Source organism: Lissotriton helveticus, chromosome 3_1, assembly GCF_964261635.1.
Source record: "Lissotriton helveticus chromosome 3_1, aLisHel1.1, whole genome shotgun sequence".
NCBI lineage: Eukaryota > Metazoa > Chordata > Amphibia > Caudata > Salamandridae > Lissotriton > Lissotriton helveticus.
The window spans coordinates 292,321,838-292,340,456 of NC_136061.1; the positions used below are offsets into that span (position 1 = coordinate 292,321,838).

Consider the following 18,619-nt stretch of genomic DNA (forward strand, 5'->3'; position numbering starts at 1 on the left):
GAAGTATTCATGTTGGTTTTGCTTTTGCATAAAATATCTGAATGCATTTGACTATCCACAGTGCATACCTGATTTTGATATGGGAGTGCCTTTATGAGGTGGAGCAAATGCCACAGAGTTGTTTCGTCTTACGGAAAGGTTTTGTCCTTTCTATGTAATAGAGTAATGCTCTTCTCACATCTAAGGTGTGTGGAGCACGTTCTGCCACAAAATATGGTTGAGGGAAGAACACAAGCAGCTCAATAAATCGGTTGATATGAAAGGCAGAAATCACCTTGGGTAGAAATTTAGGGTTAGTCCGAAGAAACACTTTGTGTTGGGGTACTTGTAAAAGTGGTGCCGCTATGGTAAGTGCCTGTAGCTCACCTACTCTCCTCAGTGATGTGATAGCTGAGGAAAGATATCTTCCAAGTGAGAAATTGCAGCACACATCTGTCCAATGGCTCGAAGGGTGGACCCATCAGTCTGGTGAGGACAATATTGAGATTCTACCCAGGAGCAGGTAGAAGTCATGGGGGAATGACTATTAAGTCCTTCCATAAATGCCTTAATGACAGGCAATTTGAAGAGAGACAGATGTCTATTTTGAAGGTATGTTGCTATTGCAGCTAGATGTAAGCGAATGGATGTGTACACTACATTTGAAAGCTTTAGTTGCAGTAAATAGCATATCATGTTCGGAACTGAAACATCAAGGGGTTGATTTGATTGTTATTACAATAAATCACAAATTGCGTCCACTTTGCGGCATAGAAAGCCCTTGTGGTAGGACGTCTAGCCTCTTTGATAATGTTCATGCAGTCTGGCGGAAGATTGAGGTAGCCACACTCTAAGACTTCAGGTGCCAGATCACCAGGCGGAGATAACTGGGATCTGGACGTCTTATTTCTCAACAGCTCTGCGTGAGAAGATTGGGTATAAGATGTAGCTTTTGGTGAGGAACTACTGAGGGCTCCAACAGGGTGGTGAACCAGGGTTGACGGGCCCATGTGGGAGCAACTAGGATTAGTGTCAGGGACACCTGTCTGATCTTTCAAACCACTAATGGAATGAGTGGGAGAGGCAGAAAAGCGTAGGCAAATGTCCCTGACCAATTCATCCATAGTGCATTGCCTCTGGACAATGGGTGTGGATATCTGGATGCTAAGCTTTGGCATTTTGCGTTTAGGTGTGTGGCGAACAGATCTATGTCTGGGAAGCCCCAGATCTGAAAGAATGTGAGGAGAACTCAAGGGTGGAGTTCCCACTCATGGATCTGTTGTCTTTGTCGACTGAGCAGATCTGCTGTTTGACTGTCCACTCCTGTTCTGATGGGAGATACATTTTGAGACGTATGGCCCACCTCCAGATGGTCTGTGCTAGTTGTGACAGCTGGAGAGAATGTGTCCCCCCTGTTTCTGTGTGTAGTACATTACTGTCATGTTTTCTGTAAATATCAGGACAGCTTTGCCTACTAGATGATCTTGAAAGCCTTTGAGCGCTAGGAAAAACCGCTAGACGCTCTAGATGATTTATGTGAAGCTGCTTTTGTTGGAGGCTCCATATGCCCTGAATTGTGTGAGTTTGGAGATGAGCTCCCTAACCAGTGAGCGATGAGTCTGCTGTTAGCACTGTCTGTGGAACAGGGTCGATGAAGGGCCGCCCTTTGGAAAAGTTTTGTGGATTCCACCATTGCAGAGAGCGAGGAGTGCGGCCGTCCACCAACACAAGATCTGATAACTGACCCTGAGACTGGTTCTACTGATGTGCTAAGCATTCCTGAAGGGGATGCATTTGAAGTCTTGCGAAAGGGACTAATAAGGATGCAAGACGCCATCATCCTTGATGATGGCAATGAGTGTTGAGGCTGGAACTGACAGAGTAGAGTCTGTATGTTGCCGATTCTGGCTGTATTTGGGTAGGCCAGAGTGGCTCCAAAGTACGCTTGTGTGTTGGAGGGCTGGAGATGGGACTTGGAAAGATTTACTGTGAATCCAAGATCGTGGAGCAGCTGCACTGTTCTTTGAGTGTCTCGTATACAGCTTTGTACCGAGCTGGCTTTTATGAGCCTGTCGTCTAAGTATGGGAAGACGTGAATGTGTTGTCTTTGTAGATGAGCTGCGCCTACTGCCAGGCATTTGGTGAATACCCTGGGTGCTGTAGTGACTCCGAATGGGAGCACTTTGAACTGATAATGTTGGCCTGCTACCACAAACCTGAGGTATTTGCGGGGAGTATTGGGATGTGGAAGCAGGCATCCTTTAAGTCCAGAGTGGAGAGAAAGTCACCTTGCTGAAGAAGCGGGAGCACTTGTTAGAGTGTCACCAAATGAAAGTCGAGATGCTCTTGTGACATTGCATGTGACCTTGGAGGAATGTTTGGGTGAGTGTCTAAGTTCCAGGCAGTAACCATATTGGATAATTTGTAGAACCCATCTGTCTGATGTGATTGTACTGCAGACGGGTAGAAATTGGGAGAGACTTCCCCCGACAGGAGTGGAATTATCGGGTGTAGCGGAAGGAAGTCACTGTTTGGTGTTTGCAGGAGAAGTCTGTGTTGAGTTGTCTCTGCCTCTTCCCTTACCGTTGTTACCTCTAAACCCTCCTATAAAGTAACCTCTTGATGAGGGTGACTGATTATTGCCCTTGTAAGAGGAGGGATGTTCTGGTGAAATGTTTTGGAGCCACCCCTGTAAAAGGAGCGACGAAAGGATCCCCTATTGGAAAGTAATTGCAAAGCCCCCATGAACTTGGTGACCTCAGTGTCTTTCTTCATTTTCTCTAAGGAGGTTCACTGTTGGGCCGAAGGTGTTCTTTATCAAATTGTTGGTTGAGAATAGAGGCTTGGACCTTTGGTTTGAGGCCTGAGATTATCAGCCAAGCATGCCTGCGTAGCAGTATGCTGGTGTTAACTGCAAGGGCTTCTGTATCTGCTGCCTCTAAGGCGCACCTAATAGAGGTGTTCATGATTAATTTACCCTCCTGAATGAGGTCATTAGCCTTTGTTTTGTGCTCGTCGGGCAGAAACAGTATTAATTTTTCTAGCTCATGTTAATGAGCCCTGTCGTAGCGAGCTAATAGAGCTTGTGCATTTGTTGTGCATTTGTGATTCACCAATGATTGGCTGCTTGCAATGCTACTCTTTTGCCGGAGGCATCGATTAATTTTGACTCCTTATAAGGAGGAGGGGCCTCACCTGTGGTTCGTAAATTTGCTCTTTTGCGAGCATTAAAAACTATAAGGGAGTCTAATGGAAGCTGACCCTTCATGTAAGTGGGGTCACTAGGTGCTGGCTTGTACTTTCTCTAACCTGGGCGTAATAATTCTTGCCTGCACCGGGTCTTTAAAAAGGTTGTCCGTATGCTTAAGCATTCCCTTGAGCATAGGTAATGTTTGAGTAGATCTCTTAGAGGAACTTAAGGTTTCGAACAAGAAATCCTCCTCTAGAGCATCCTTGTGTAATTCCACCCCATGGTAATAGCAGCCCAATTAAGTAGCTCTATATACCCTATGTTGTCATCGGGTGGTGAGGGTTTGGAAGGGTATATCTGGATCATTGTTAGTGTTCGGATCTGTGTCATAGTCCTCCCACGAGTCATTAATGTCCTGTGGTCTCTCTTCCTCCTTGTGAGAGTGATAAGAAAATTTGGGTCAGTAGGTGAAGGAGGTGCAATATAAGGAGGAGAAGGGTTAGTACCCACATTCTTGCGCTTTAAAGGAATGTAATAGTCCTCCTGTAGGTCCTTTCCCCCCCTTTCTGGTAGTTTAGCTGAATATGGCCAGCGTCTGGATGGATGACCAGTTCTTTTTGTTTCGGATTCGTGTTTGCCAGCGGAACGTCAAAACGAGGCTCTTTTGATGATAAAGTTGATTTTTCTTTGGGTACCGTAGTTTTCGGCATCGAAAGTTTCGGCTTCAAAGCTTTCGGCTACGAAGACTTACTCTTCAGTAGCGAGGGGAGGGCAACGACGACGTGCTTCGACTTCGATGCCGAATGTCCATGTTTGGCACCGGCATGGGGCTGACACGATCCCGAGCAGGAAGGCTTTGCCTTGGGTTTCGGCAGAGGGGCGTCCAAAACTTTTTCTGGGTGCCGACCTTGGCCCGAGAGCAGAGGAAGGACCGGAGCCTTTTTCTTTGGCAAGTGTTGGGGCAGGGGGACATCTGTACTCACGGTTCGCTGACCCGGTGTTACTTGCTCTTGTTCTTCCATGTCGGAGTCTGCCTCGAGCACAGACGTGTTCGGCTTCCTCTTCGGCTCCTTGAGCGTGGAACTCTTCTCGATCGGAATCTTCACCAAAGATGTCCGATGCGGAGCCGCTTTGGTGTTGTATATCGTGACGGAGAGTCTTCTTAGATCGAAATGCTCTGCAAGCGTCGCAGTCCTCTGTCGTGTTCCGGGGATCGACACAAATTACACACTTCGTGCAAGTCGGTGCACGGAAACATAGCGCGACACCCAGGACAAAGTTTGAATGGAATCCGTTCCATCGAGTTTTCAGATTGAAGACCTTGAGTCGAAATGATACGCGGAGAATGGAAAACACGATTGGGAAACAATACTGTTGAGGATAGTAGATTGACTGTCGAGGGAAACCGGAGAAACAGTGTAGAACCTGAACGCCGCAATTCACATCCAAACCCGATGTCGGAAAAAAACAATCTAACAATGGAGTCGATGCCCATGCGCACTATCACCGAAAGGAGGAGTCACCTACCTTGTGACTGGGAAAGACTTCTTCGATGAAAAACAAATTGCAAACATCCGGCCCAACATTAGATGGCAGGCTATGCAAAGCATGTGATGTACAGCTCACATGCCTCAAAATATATATATATATATATATACACATATATATATACACATACATATATATATATATATATATATATATATATATATATATACACACACACACATACATACATACGTATATACAGATATACACGCATATAAAAAGACAATGCCTAAAACACCAAGCCAACAATCAATTTGAGGGAGCTCACATATATTCAATGGTTCCACAGAACGTGTGTGTGACTGTCCCATCATGAATGGACTCCTTACACAGGCCAAAATCGGTCAGCTTTACATGCCCTAGAAAGAAGAGAAGACAAGCTAAAGCCAGATGCAAAGCTCAACATGTTGAATGCGTTCATGTTAGAATACTGTAAACCAGACGTATTTCTGACTATCTGCAGTTTTGTAAGCTAGGCTTTCGTACATAAGCACTACCAAAGGATTCTAGATTTGGCGTGCCATACTTTATGATCCTTTTCAGTCCACACCTTTATTAAACACCGTGCAAAGTTTGATTTACAAAGAATAAAAGCACTGTTAAGTAGGAACACCACTCTCAATATTGGAAAGCATCTTGAGAACCAAATAACCACAAACGTTTTATGGTGCATCATGGCTGTTTCATAGCAGTCGGATCACTCCAGACAAGCACTGACAAAGCCAGAAAATACCTATGCACACACTGAAAAATATTGCCCATCCCCTTTTGTACCACATACAGAAAGGGAAATTCATACACACACCAATAGATTTTCAGGTACTCATTCACACTCTTGAACACAAAGAGGCCTTCAAGACATCCACATATTTGTCCCACAATCACATGACATCAGAATGCATATAATCCGGCTTACAAAGATGGCCATGGAAAGGGTGAACAAGCAAATTAATGTAGACTTCATATACACAACGTTTAGCCCCGAAGTGGAAATAGCACGTGTGAAGTGGCAATGCCATTCAATCATGGGCCCCTTAGTGATATTTCATCTCAGGCAATCTCAGTGTACTGGCAATGTAGTACTTTAAAAAACAAAAATGCTCATCACAAGATAGTCAATATGGTGTCCTAAACCACTTCTTATTTATAATAATCCCCTTGATTCTACTGGCTTCTCGCAATTCGCTTCACCACAATTCTATACTCTATTCATTTTGTTAGGAAAGTACACAAGGGACTCATGGGCATCCCAGTCTCATATTTAATTGGGAGGTATATTTTCTCTGTATTAGTGCACCAATTCTGGCTTCGCTCTCTCCCCCCTTAGGAGGCAGAATCTGCTCCAATATGTAATAACTCTGCAAGCAGGGAGGGTTCTCTTACTGCGCTGGACATGCAAGATGCTTGCTCTTTTCCTCATAGCTCGGTCTTTCTGCCTGCCTTCAAGTCTCTCAAATATTACCTACCTTCACATCACACAAAATCTCCTTAAGATAATGACTATAATGAGCCATAATTTCTCCTGGTCTGGCATTTTGTCAGCTCCCCTGGAATCTCCTCCATGTGTGTCTTTCTTGCTAATGCCTCAACTACCTGGTTCTGTACTAGGCTTTTAATATTTTATTCGCATCTCCACCCACAGAGGAGCAGAATCATCATCTCAAACAGAGCTGGGTATCTGCATATTATCTCGTTTAACAGCCTACATCTTCACTGCTACACCACTGACTGATGGAGGAACAGGACTTGATAGGAATCTGGGGAGTGGAAGCATTATCCTCACTTTAACAATAGAGGAGCCCCTCATCCAAACTCAATCGATGTAAATTTACTAACCCTCCTATAGGAAGCGAGAGGGTGGGTTACATGTGAAACTATGAAAGATACCAATACTGAATAACCGCAGTTACAGGTAACTTATTTTCTTATCCAGTATTGGGGTATCTTTCATAGATTCACATGCTTAAATCAGAATAGCAAGCAGTATCCAAAAAGTGTACTGTCGTTAGTTAATGAAAATAAAATTCCTCTTTTGCCAGAGAAGATGCCCACCTTAATAGAAGAGATGACATAATACCGCTTGGCCCACACCTGCATCTTCAAGCTACATAGATTGCAGACAGTAATGCTGCGTATAAGTGTGGACACTCTTCCATGTCGCAGCACAGCAAATCTTTTCTAGTGCTACTCCAGCAAACAGAGCTGCCAATGTACAAACTGCCCTGGAATCTGAATTGGGGTGCGCATTGGGATGCTACCAAACAAAAGGCCCTATTGCAGGCCAGCTGCCGGTCAAGATTCAACAGTAGGTTCAGGGGGCTCTCTCATATCCCACTATTAAAGGCTTTTGAAGGGAATATACCTCCGCTAGGCCTGTATGGGGGAGAGGTTTTTCCCCTTGATCCAACCTATGAATGGGATAGATTGGAAGGGGTAGTGTTTAAAAGACGTAACACATCCCAAAGTAACATGATTCAGACCATAAGGAGAGAGTGCAATCTAGTATCTTGGAACAAGGTGGCCTCTACTCGGGCTCGAAGATATTTTAACACGTTTTGGAAAATGATGAGGTGGTTAAAGTTTCCAAATTGTGTTGGGAAGAGATCCAAAGCAGTAAAAGGATGTGGGCAAAGGCTGTAAGAACCAGAATAATTGCACATAGGAATCTCCATATAAATAGTGGTACAGTCACATCTTGGCTCCCCTTTCCAGGCAACGAGAGAATCTGCTGCTACGGCGTCTGAATCAATTGACCTAGTGTATCTGAAAAAGAGATAGTCCATTAGCCTCTCGATTGCTACATTGGGCTAGGATAGTGTATTTTCTTATCTATCACTATTACTAAACCCAGGATTGAGGAATGCTATAATAAAGGCCAGGGTGGGATATAACCCAATTTACTCATCCCGCCGACATAGGATTAGGGTGCAGAATAATTGTGGCCTCTGCTCCTGCCCTTTGAAAGTTAAATGTACCCTTAAGCATATTCTTATGGATTGCGTCCCTTATTATGCAAATCAAATTAAGTTTTTAAGACCCTTGTTTTTTAAATATGATGTTCTCCATAGAAATAAAGCTGTGGAGTTATTGTCCGAAATGCGTTATCTTGATGTGGCAGTTGGAGTTGCTCAGTTTTTACTGTCTGTCAAACAGATTTTTAATTATGAAATGTAGGGGTTTGTGGGTAGGGTTGCTAGGAGGGGGGTCCTTGTAATGTTTTAACTGTGAAGTGTGCCTTATTTGAGAATGTTTTATGTACAAATGTCTAAATAAACTTGTTTTTGTGAACCTGGGGGAGTGTGCCTTAGTTCTTCTTGTTAAGGGCTTATTAACCTTATGATATTGCTGAGGAGACCCATCTGGCGACAGTAGCTTTAGTTACTGCTGTTCCTTCTCCGCCCTGTCCGTAAGCCACCAGTAGCTGATCACTCTTTCTTATATCCTTTGTCTTAGGCAGGTAGAATTTTAAACATCTTTTAAAATATCCAGCGTGTGTAACGCTTGCTCTACAGGACTAGATGGATTTGGGAATAAAGACTGAAGTATTACTGGTTCGTTGAGGTGGAATTGTGTCGGGACTTTTAGAATAAAAGCAGGGTTCATTCGAAGGGTCACAGTTATCAGCGAAATTTAGAAATGGTTCCTGGACTGTAAAAGCTTGGATTTCGCAAACAATCCTCAAAGAAGTGTGAGCCAGTAGGAGGGCTACCTAAGGTGAGAAACTTTAGCTCTGCTTGGTGAATTGGTTCAAAAGGCTGCCTCATTAGTTGTTCGAGGAACAAGTTGAGCTTCTACTCCGGAGGGGGTGCATGCACCGGTGGGAAAGCACAGAAGAGGCCCCTCATAAGGAAAATGCTACTTGCACAGTATGCATCTGTTCTTGGCTTGTAGAGCTGTAGATTCACATGCTTTGCATAGCCTGCCATTTAGTTTTGAGTCCGTATGTTTGCACTTTGTTTTCGTTCGAAGAAGTCTTTTCCAGTCACGAGGTAGGTGACTCCTTTCGGTGATAGTGCGCCTGGGCATCGACTCCATTGTTAGATTGCTTTCCCGCAGAGGGTGATAACGGAGTTAGTGAGAGCAGTAGACAGATATCCATGTATATATGTATCTAAGTAAGATGTCACTGCAACAGATATAGGTACCCGGGAAGGCAGGTGGCCGCATGTGAATCTACAGCTCTACATGCAAAGATCAGATGCATACTGAGTAAGGAGATTTTTCCGTTCGAGGCATGTGAGCTGTAGAGCGCATGCTTTGCATAGACTATATAGCAGTGATCTCCCAAAGCGGTGACTAACCTGTAGCTGTTGCAGTCGTTTGAAATAGTGTACGTAAAACTGCTTGGTCCTCACTAGCTTGCCGTCTTCCTAATACATCTACACAATAGTGTTTTGTGAATGTGTGCGGTGAAGACCATATTGCAGCTTTGCAGACGTCATCTATGGGTATATTTCCAAAGAATGCCATAGAAGCCCCTTGTTTGCGTGTGGAGTGTGCTGTAGGGGGAATTGTCATTGGGTTTTTTTTGGGGTAACTTTTTTATTTTAATAAAAGAAACATAGAAAAACAAACAAGGCAATATGACAGTGGTACATCAGTCTGGCGAGTGCTCAAGGAGGACGGGAGATGCACAGTAGTATGCTACAGGAGTTGTTGTACACAGATGAGGGGGCAGGAAGCAGGAAACACAAAATCAAGAACAAAGTACGCTATACTATACCAGGAATGTCGGGTCAGGGAGACGGGGGGGGGGGGGGGGGAGGAGACTAGAGATCTCTGTGAGAGGGGGCGTACATATATCTCCCCGGTACGAGTTCCATTGATTCCAAATTTTCCCCCATTTTCTGGGTCTACCTCTCGCCACGTATACAGTCTTCTCTCTAAACATGCACCAGTCCATGTTTTCTTTCCAAGCCATCACTGTGGGGGGCCTTTGGGACCCCCAAAGCTGTGCAATGTCTCTCTTAGCAATCATATTACCAAGGGTCGCCCATCGTAACTGCTACACATCATAGTCATTTGGCCCCCAGACATTCAGCAGACATCGTCGGGCCTCTGGCAACATCACAACACCTGTTACGTCATTCATCACCTCATGTATGCGGTTCCAGAAAAGCACCATCTCAGGACATTCCCAAATTATGAGGAGAAAGGTACCAAGCAGACCACAACCACGTCTACACAAGCCATCCGTCGAATAGCCAATATGAATCAGGCGGGGGCCGGTAACATAAATCCGATGAAGGATTTTGAGCTGGACCAGGCGGAGACGGGCCGGGATTGCGACCTCACTGGGAGAGGAGATCGCAGATTGCCAGTCCTCGTCGTCTAATTCAATACCATCCGCAATCCAGGTTGCCCTGAGGTGTATGAGCAAGCTCGAGCGATCATTGATCATCTTTTTGTAGATCAAAGAAATAGTGCTATCCGGCACATGACCATCCAATATACGATCTTCGAGGGGGGAGGATTCCGGAACGTCGCCACCCACTGGGAAAACCGATTTCAACGCGTGGTGGACTTGAGCATAGCGGAAGAATTCCCTATCACTTAGCTTGTATTCCGCCTGTAGTTCTGCGAAAGTCTTTATCCTGCCCTTAACCCAAAGATCACGCACTTTACTGATGCCAATCATATCCCATTTCTCGAACCCTTTCGTTCTCCACAGGCAACCCAGTCTCGCAGAAGCGTAAAGCGGAGTCGCGCGGGTCAATCGATCCCTCCAGCCCATGGCCGCGGTCGCACTATGCCACACTCGTACAGCTATCCCCATGGGACCCGATAGCTGTAAGCAAGAGGATCCAGAATAGAGCGCTCTGTTATAGTCACCCCCCGGTAATAGCCATCTATCCATTTCAAACGCTGGATTCAATGCCGGGCCATACATCCCGTGATTAATTGCAGCAAGCTGGGAGGCCCAATAATACCGCCTGATATCCGGAAGTGCTATACCACCGTCATACCAGGGAAGCGTTAACTTTGGAAGAGCGATACGCGATGGGAATGGTCATTGTTAGTTTTGCTTTTGCATAGCATGTTTGAATGCACTGGACTATCCACCGTGCAATACCGGATTTTGATATGGTATTGCCTTTATGTGGAGGAGCAAAAGCACAAATAGTTGTTTTGTTTTATGGAAAGGTTTCGTCCTTTCTATGTAGTAGAGTAACGCACTTTTCACATCTAAGGTATGTAAAGCACTTTCTGCCACAGAATCTGGTTGAGGGAAGAACAAAGGCAACTCAACAGATTGGTTGATATGAAAGGCAGAAATGACCTTGGGTAGAAATGTAGGGTTTGTCCGATGAACCACTTTGTTTTGGTGTACTTGTAAAAATGGTTCTTCTATGGTTAGTGCCTGAAGCTCACCTACTCTCCTCAGTGATACAATAGCTATGAGGAAAGTTACCTTCCAAGTGAGAAATTGCAGCTCACATCTGTGCAATGGCTCAAAAGATGGACCAATCAGTCTGGTGAGAACAATTTTGAGATTCCACACTGGAGCAGGTGGAAGTCTTGGGGGAATGAATCTTAAGTCCCTCCATAAATGCTTTAATGATAGGCACTCTGAAGAGAGAAGGTATGCAGCTATGGCAGCAAGATGTAAGCATATGGATGTGTACGCTAAATTTGAACGCTGCAGATGTAATAAATAGCATATAATATTTTTAACTGAAGCATCAAGCGGGTTGATCCGATTGTTATTACAGTATATGACCAACCGCTTCCACTTTGCTGCATAGCAAGCTCTTGTGGTCTTTGATAATATTTATGAAGTCTGGCGGGAGATTGAGGTAGCCAAACTCTAAGACTTCAGTTGCCAGATTGCAAGGTTGAGATGACTGGGATCTGGATGTCTTATCTCTCCACGGCGCTGCATGAGAAGATTGGGTGTAATATGTAGTTTTTGGTGAGAACCTACCGAGAGCTCCAACAGGGTGGTGAACCAGGGTTGACGGGCCCATTTAGGAGCAACTAGGATTACTGTCAGGGATGCCTGTCTGAGCTTTCGAACCACTAATGGCATGAGTGGGAGAGGCGGAAAAGCATAGGCAAATATCCCTGACCAATTCATCCATAGTGCATTGCCCCGGACAAGGCGTGTGGATACCTGGATGCGAAGCTTGGGTATTTTGTGTTTAGGTGTGTGGCGAACAGATCTATGTCTGGGAAGCCCCAAATCTGAAAGACTGGGAGGAGAACTTGAGGGTGGAGTTCCCATTCGTGTATCTGTTGTCTTTGATGACAGAGCAGATCTGCAATCTGATCGTTTACTCCTTGTAGGTGTTCTGCGGGGAGATACTTTTTGTGACGAATGGCCCATCTCCAGATGGTCTGTGCTAGTTGCGACAGCTGGAGAGTGTGTCCCCCCTGTTTCTGTATGTAGTACATTGCTGTCATGTTGTCTGTACAAATCAGTACAGCTTTGCCTACTAGATACACTTTAAATGCTTTGAGCGCTAGAAAAATCGCTAGCAGCTCTAGATGATTTATGTGAAGCTGCTTTTGTTGCAAGCTCCACATGCCCTGAATTGTGTGCGTTTGGATATGAGCTCCCCAACCAGTAAGCGATGCGTCTGCTGTTAGCACGGTCTGTGGAACCGGGTCAATGAAGGGACGCCCTTTTGAAAGGTTTTGTGGATTCCACCACTGCAGAGAGCGATGGGTGCAGCAGTCCACCAACACTGGATCTGATAATGGACCCTGAGCCTGGTTCCACTGACGTCCTAAGCATTCCTGCAGTGGATGCATTTGAAGTCTTGTGTAAGGGACTATTAGGATACAAGATGCCATCATCCCTAGTAACTGCAAGAACACTCTAGCTGGCAATGAGTGTTGAGGCTGAAACAGAGAGTAGAGTTTGCATATAGGCTGAAACAGAGAGTAGAGTTTGCATATTGAAGACTCTGGCCGGATTGGGGTAGGGCAGAGCCTTTTGTGTATCTATAGTGGCTCCCAAATACGCTTGCGTGTTGGATGGTTGGGGATGGGACTTGGACAGATTTACTGTGAATCCAAGATCGTGGAGCAACTGCACTGTTTTGTGAGTGTGACAGACAGCTTTGTTGTGAGCTGGCTTTTATGAGTCAGTCTAAGTATGGGAAGGCGTGAATGTATTATCTTCGTAGATGAGCTGCGACTACTGCCAGGCATATGGTGAAAACCCTGGGTGCGGTAGTTACTCCGATTGGAAGCACCTTGAATTGATAATGTTGGCCCGCTACCACGAACCTGAGGTATTTGCGATGAGCAGGGTGTATTGGTATATGGAAATAGGGGTCCATTAAGTCCAGAGTGGACAGAAAGTCGACTTGCTGAAGGAGCGGGAGTACTTGTTGGAGTATCACCATATGAAAGTGTTCCAGCTGAATGTATATATTTAGTTCAATGAGGTCTAGTATAGGCCTGAGAGAGCCGTCCTTGGGAATTAAGAAATACAGGTAGTATACACCGTTCCCTTGATATTGTAATGGGACTGGTTCTATAGCTCATTTCTTTACCAGAGAGAACTTCTTGCTTGAGAAGGTTGAGATGTTCTTGTGAGATTGCGTGTGATCATGGAAGAATGTGTAAAGGAATGTCTAAGTTCCAGGCAGTAACCATATTGGATAATTTGTAGAACCCATTTGTCTGAGGTGACTGCATTCCAGACAGGAAGAAATTGGGAGAAACTTCCCCCGACAGGAGTGGGATAATCGGGGGGTGGCGGAAGGAAGTCATTGCTTGTTGTTTGTGGGGGAAGTGCGTGTTGAGTTGCCTCTGCCTCGTCCCTTACCGTTGTTTCCTCTAAACCCTCCTCTAAAATAGCCTCTTGACGAGGGCGATTGGTTGTTGCCCTTGTAAGAAGGAGGGATTCTCTGTGGACATATTTTTGGAGCCAACCCTGTAAAAGGAGCGATGAAATGATCCCCTATTTGAAGGAAATTGCAAAGCCCCCATGGACTCGGCGACCTCAGTGTCTTTCTTCATTTTTTCCAACGAAGTGTCCACTGTTGGGCCAAAGCGGTATTCCTTGTCAAATTGTTGGTTGAGAATAGAGGCTTGCACCTGCGGTTTGAAGCCTGAAATTCTCAACCAAGCGTGCCTGCGTAGCAGTACGCTGGGGTTCACTGTGCGTGCTGCTGTGTCTGCTGCATCTAGGGCGCACTTAATGGAGGCATTTGTGATTAATTTACCCTCCTGAATAAGGTCATTAGCCTTTGCTTTATGCTCATCAGGCAGAAATTGTATCAGTTTCTCTAGATCATCATAATGAGCCCTGTCATAGCGAGCTAATAAAGCATGCGCATTAGCAATGCGCCAATGATTGGCTGCTTGGTAACCTACCCTTTTGCCCGAGGCAGCATTAATTAATTTGGACTCCTTATCAGGAGGGGCCTCACCTGAGGTCTGCGAGTTAGCTCTCTTGCGAGCATTGGAAACTACAAGAGAGTCTAAAGGCAGCTGACCCTTGATGTAAGCAGGGTAAGTAAGTGTTGGTTTATATTTTTTTTCCACCCTGGGTGTAATGATTCTTGCGTCACAGGATCTCATCTGTACGCTTAAGCATCCATTTAAGCACTGAAAGTGTATGAGCAGCTCTCGGAGAGGAACTTAGGGCTTCGATTAAGAAATAATTTTCAACAGCCTCTTTATGTAGCTCCACCCCATGATAATGTGCAGCCCTGGTAAGTAGCTCAATGTATCCTAAGTTGTCGTCGGGTGGTGAGGGTTTGGAAGAATATAGATCCGGATCATTATCAGTGCTCGGATCAGTGTCAGTCTTCCCATGGGTCAGTGTCCTGTGGCCTATCCTCATCCCCGATTCCCTTCATCCTGTGGGTCAGGTGATAGTGCTGGTGGTGAATTTATGGGTGTGACAAGTAAATTTGGATCAGTGGGCAAAGGAGGTGTAATGTAAGTTGGAGAAGGGTTAGTATCCACATTATTTCTCTTTAGAGGGATGTGGTAATCGTCCTGCAGGCCCATTTTCCTCTTCTCTGGTAATTTGGTATGAATATGTCCAGTTTCTGAATGTATTACCAGTTCTTTCCGTTTCAGATCCGAAGGTGGAACATCAAACCGAGGCTCTTTTGGTGGAGTCTTTTTGTCTTTGGTCGCTGTAAGAAACTGGCTCTATATATACCAGACCAATATGAGGTATAGAGTGTATAGGGTCCAGGTGACTCCAAAGGTAGGCAGAGGTTAAAGTTAGATAGAACCTTACTCTATTGTGGTAGCTTGGTCGAGCAGTAAGGCAGTATCATAGGACAGTGTTAAGCATTTGATGTACACAGTCAGTAAGCAAATGAATTCACACACTCGAGACTGAACTCCAGGGCAATTGTTTTTGTATAAACAATATACAGTGTTATTTTGGAACCAAGCAAACCGGGCACAGTAATAAGTTATTGAATATCGAACAGTTTGTAAAAGCAATAGAAATTGTACTTTGATTTACATGGGAGCAGTAGATTGCAAAGCTCAGCAAATACAGTACATTTGAATGAATAGGCTTTTTCAATAAATTGCAGGCAAGTTAGTTACTTTTTACTGTAATTTTCTTACTCAATGCTGGATACCTGGATTCAACACTCGGACATTTCCTGTAAACAGGCGAGTAAAAACGTTTTGGTTATTTGTGCGATTTTTAAAGAATACTTTTAGATTTTGAAACGCCACACTTAGAAACTTTTAGGAGGAAAATTGTCAATGTTACCCTACGGAGGAAAAACAAGTTATTTGTTTATAGGTAAGTTATCGACAGTGGGAGTTCAGGTTCTGGGGTCAGACTCAGGGGCCCCCCAGGGTCAGTTATGAACTCTTGTTACACCCTCAACGGCACTGGAGCGGCCGGGTGCAGTGTTGAGGCTGCCGGGTGCAGTGTTGAGGCCCACTGCTATCTAATGGGGGATAGGGAGCCTCTGGTTGGTGGCTGCTGGCTAGCTGGCTAGCAGGCCACACAGCTTTGGGAGCAAAGCTCCTAGGGTTTAGGTCAGGGCAAATGGGGAAACAAGTTGGCACAAAAAGTGCACCCTCAGCTGCACTAGGGCGGCCGGGTGCAGGGTGCTGTTTCGACGTCTGGCGCCCTATTGTTTTCTACGGAGAGCCTCCGGTTTGGTAAAGCACTGTAGGCAGGGAGAAGGACTTCTGGGTGCGACCACCATGTGGAGAGGTAAATTGGGAAGTTCAGATTTAGGCTAGGCACAGACGGTTTGGGCACACAAGGTTGTGGGGGGTCGGGTGCAGGGGTGCCTTTTGGGTTCGGATCTGCCGGGGTGACTTCCTCGTGGTGTTTGCCTGCTCGGACCATGGATGGCAGGTGCAGAGTGGGGCAAATTTGCGGTCTCCGGGCGGAGCCAGAGGTTGATGTTGAACAAATCCGGTGTTCACAGGAGAACCAGTCTTTGGAAGTGAAAGCAGGCATGTCCCCCAGGGTTTGTGAGGTTGCTGGCTGCAGGTCAAACCGGGATTTCGCAGGAGCAGAGTCGAGGGGAGACAGGCCTGTAGGGCTGGGTCCAAGTCAGTGGGCCTCGTCATCTTGTTAGCTCTGCACGGCTCTTCGGTCCTTCTTTTCTTGTTGGATATGAGGAAGCAAGGTTCAGGGTGCCCCCTAAATACTAGATTTAGAGACATTAAAGGTAGGTAAAGGGCAGGAAATAATGGGTCCCTTCCCTGGGGTGAGTACACCCCCTATTCTGCCCCTTTCCATTGGGAGGGGGGCAGGAGCCTGTTCCTGGTTGGTTAGGTTCCCCCCCATCCTCAAGATGGCAGTGACTTGGAGTTGTGCTTCACCTCGCCTCCCCCATCTGAGGGCACACCTCCCTCCCTCACTAGGTATTCCCGCCGATACTCCCATCCGGGAGAGGGGGGAGGGGGGGGACGGGGGTTTGAAAGCAGCAAATGGTCTGGAGAATCTCCAAATGAGGTATGGCATGCCTTTGAAGCTTCCCTTTTGTGAACCCTGCCTATCCTGGGGGGGGGGGGGGAGAGGCTTGGCACCTCATCCCAGGATGTGCATTGTTTCAGGCCCCCGGGAGCAGCAGGCTCCCGACCCAGGGGTTCTGAAACATGCCTGCAGCCACTCAGCCAGGACACTAGAAGTGGGTCGTTTTTCAGGGGGCATCTCTAAGATGCCCTCTGGGGTGCATTTTTCATTAAACCCACACTGGCATCAGTGTAGGTTTAATGTGCGGAGAAGTTTGATACCAAGCTTCTCAGTTTTCATTGTAGACATTATGGTGCTGTGGAGTTCGTAATGACAAGCTCCAAGCACCATATACTCTTAATGGCAGGACTTGGACACTGTAGGGGTACAGGGTCATGCACCTGTACCCTCACCACTGGCATGGGGCACCCAGCTAGAGGGGTGACTGATCTATGACCGGGCAGTGGGATGTGTGCCATGTCGACTCTTCACTTTGTTCCACACCAAAACAAGCAGCCTGCAAAACAGGGGGGGGGGGGGGGGGGTCAGGGCGGGGAGATTTACTCTTCGGTACCGATGGAATAGTTACCATGACATGCTTCGGTTTCGACGCCGATGGTTTCGGCTAAGGACCGGCAAGGGTCCGACTCGATCCCGATCCGGAAGGCTTTTCTTTGTGTTTCGGCGCGGGGCCTGAGGGCGGGGCATCCGAAACTTGTTCTTGGTGCGGACCTTTGCCCAAAAGGCAGAGGAAGGACATGAGTCTTTTTCTTCTTGTGTTGCTTGGGCAAAGGGGTTTATGTACTCACGGTACCCTGACCCGGTGAACTTGCTCCTCTTCTTCCATGTCAGAATTGGTCTCTGACACCGAGATAAGTTCTGGTTTTTCTTCGGCTCCTTGCGCGTGGAGTTCATCTCTGTCGGAATCTTCGCCTAAGATGTCCGGTGCGGAGCCGCTCTGATGATGCATTTCGTGATGTCGAGCCAGACTGTCACAGAGCGTCTTCTTTGATCGAAACGATCGGCACATATTGCAGTCCCTTTAGTCGTGTTCCGGGGATAGGCAGAGGTTGCACACTTCGTGCAAGTCAGTGCGTGGAAACTCTGTGCGACACCCGGGACAGAACTTGAATGGAGTCTGTTCCCTCGACTGCTAGCAAGCTCGACGCAAGTAGGCCCAACGGCCCTCAACGAGTTTTCCAATTGAAGGTCCTCGAGTCGAAACGATACGCGGAGAATGGGAAACCCGATCGAGAAACAAAACCGTCGAAGGTAGTGGATTGCGCGTCAAAGGGAACAAGGGAAACTGTGCCGAACTGGAGGGCAGCAATTCACATCCGAACCTGATGGCGGAAAAAAACAATCTAACAATGGAGTTGATGCCTATGCGCACTATCACCAAAAAGAGGAGTCGCCTACCTCTTGACTGGAAGACTTCTTCGAACAAAAACAAAGTGCAAACATCCGGACCCAACACTAGATGGCAGGCTATGCAAAGCATTTGATCTACAGCGCACATGCATCGAACATTGTTTTACCAGACGAGAAGTACAGGGAGTGGGAACTTGAGGAGATCTTCTGTAATGGAAAATCGCAGCAAGGTGTGCCTTCACCGAAGAGAAAGTGAGACCTGACTTAGTGAAAGAGAGGAGATATGGCAAAATCTGTTCCGGAGGCGCTTGAAGCGGGTGTAAGTTGTTTCACTGGCACCAAGAGCAAAGCCGCTGCCATTTAAGGCGGTACATCTTGTTAGTGCGGTCTACTCTGGATTTTGCAATAATCTCTCTGCAGTCCTGTGAGATATAAAAGTCCTTGAACTCTAGGAACTCAAGAGCCAAGCATGAAAATGAAGAGTCTCCGTGTCTAAGTTACAAACCTGGTCCTTGTCTCTGGTCAGAATCGATGGAGATTGTTGTAGGCGTATGGGCCATGATTCCGAAATCAAGAGAAGTTTCGGGAACCAGTACTGCCTGGGCCATCGTGGCGCTATT

At 46.3% G+C, this 18,619-nt stretch overlaps 1 protein-coding gene across 1 annotated transcript in view; it reads right to left on the minus strand.

Moving 5' to 3' along the window:
• The window catches only part of RPS6KB1 (ribosomal protein S6 kinase B1), a 503,223-nt gene that overhangs the window by 261,326 nt on the left and 223,278 nt on the right, over positions 1 to 18,619 (minus strand). The window contains exon 8 of the mRNA XM_078679829.1: positions 4,986 to 5,076. Coding sequence (XP_078535955.1) covers positions 4,986 to 5,076 — 91 coding nt within the window. The remainder of the gene's footprint in view (positions 1 to 4,985; positions 5,077 to 18,619) is intronic.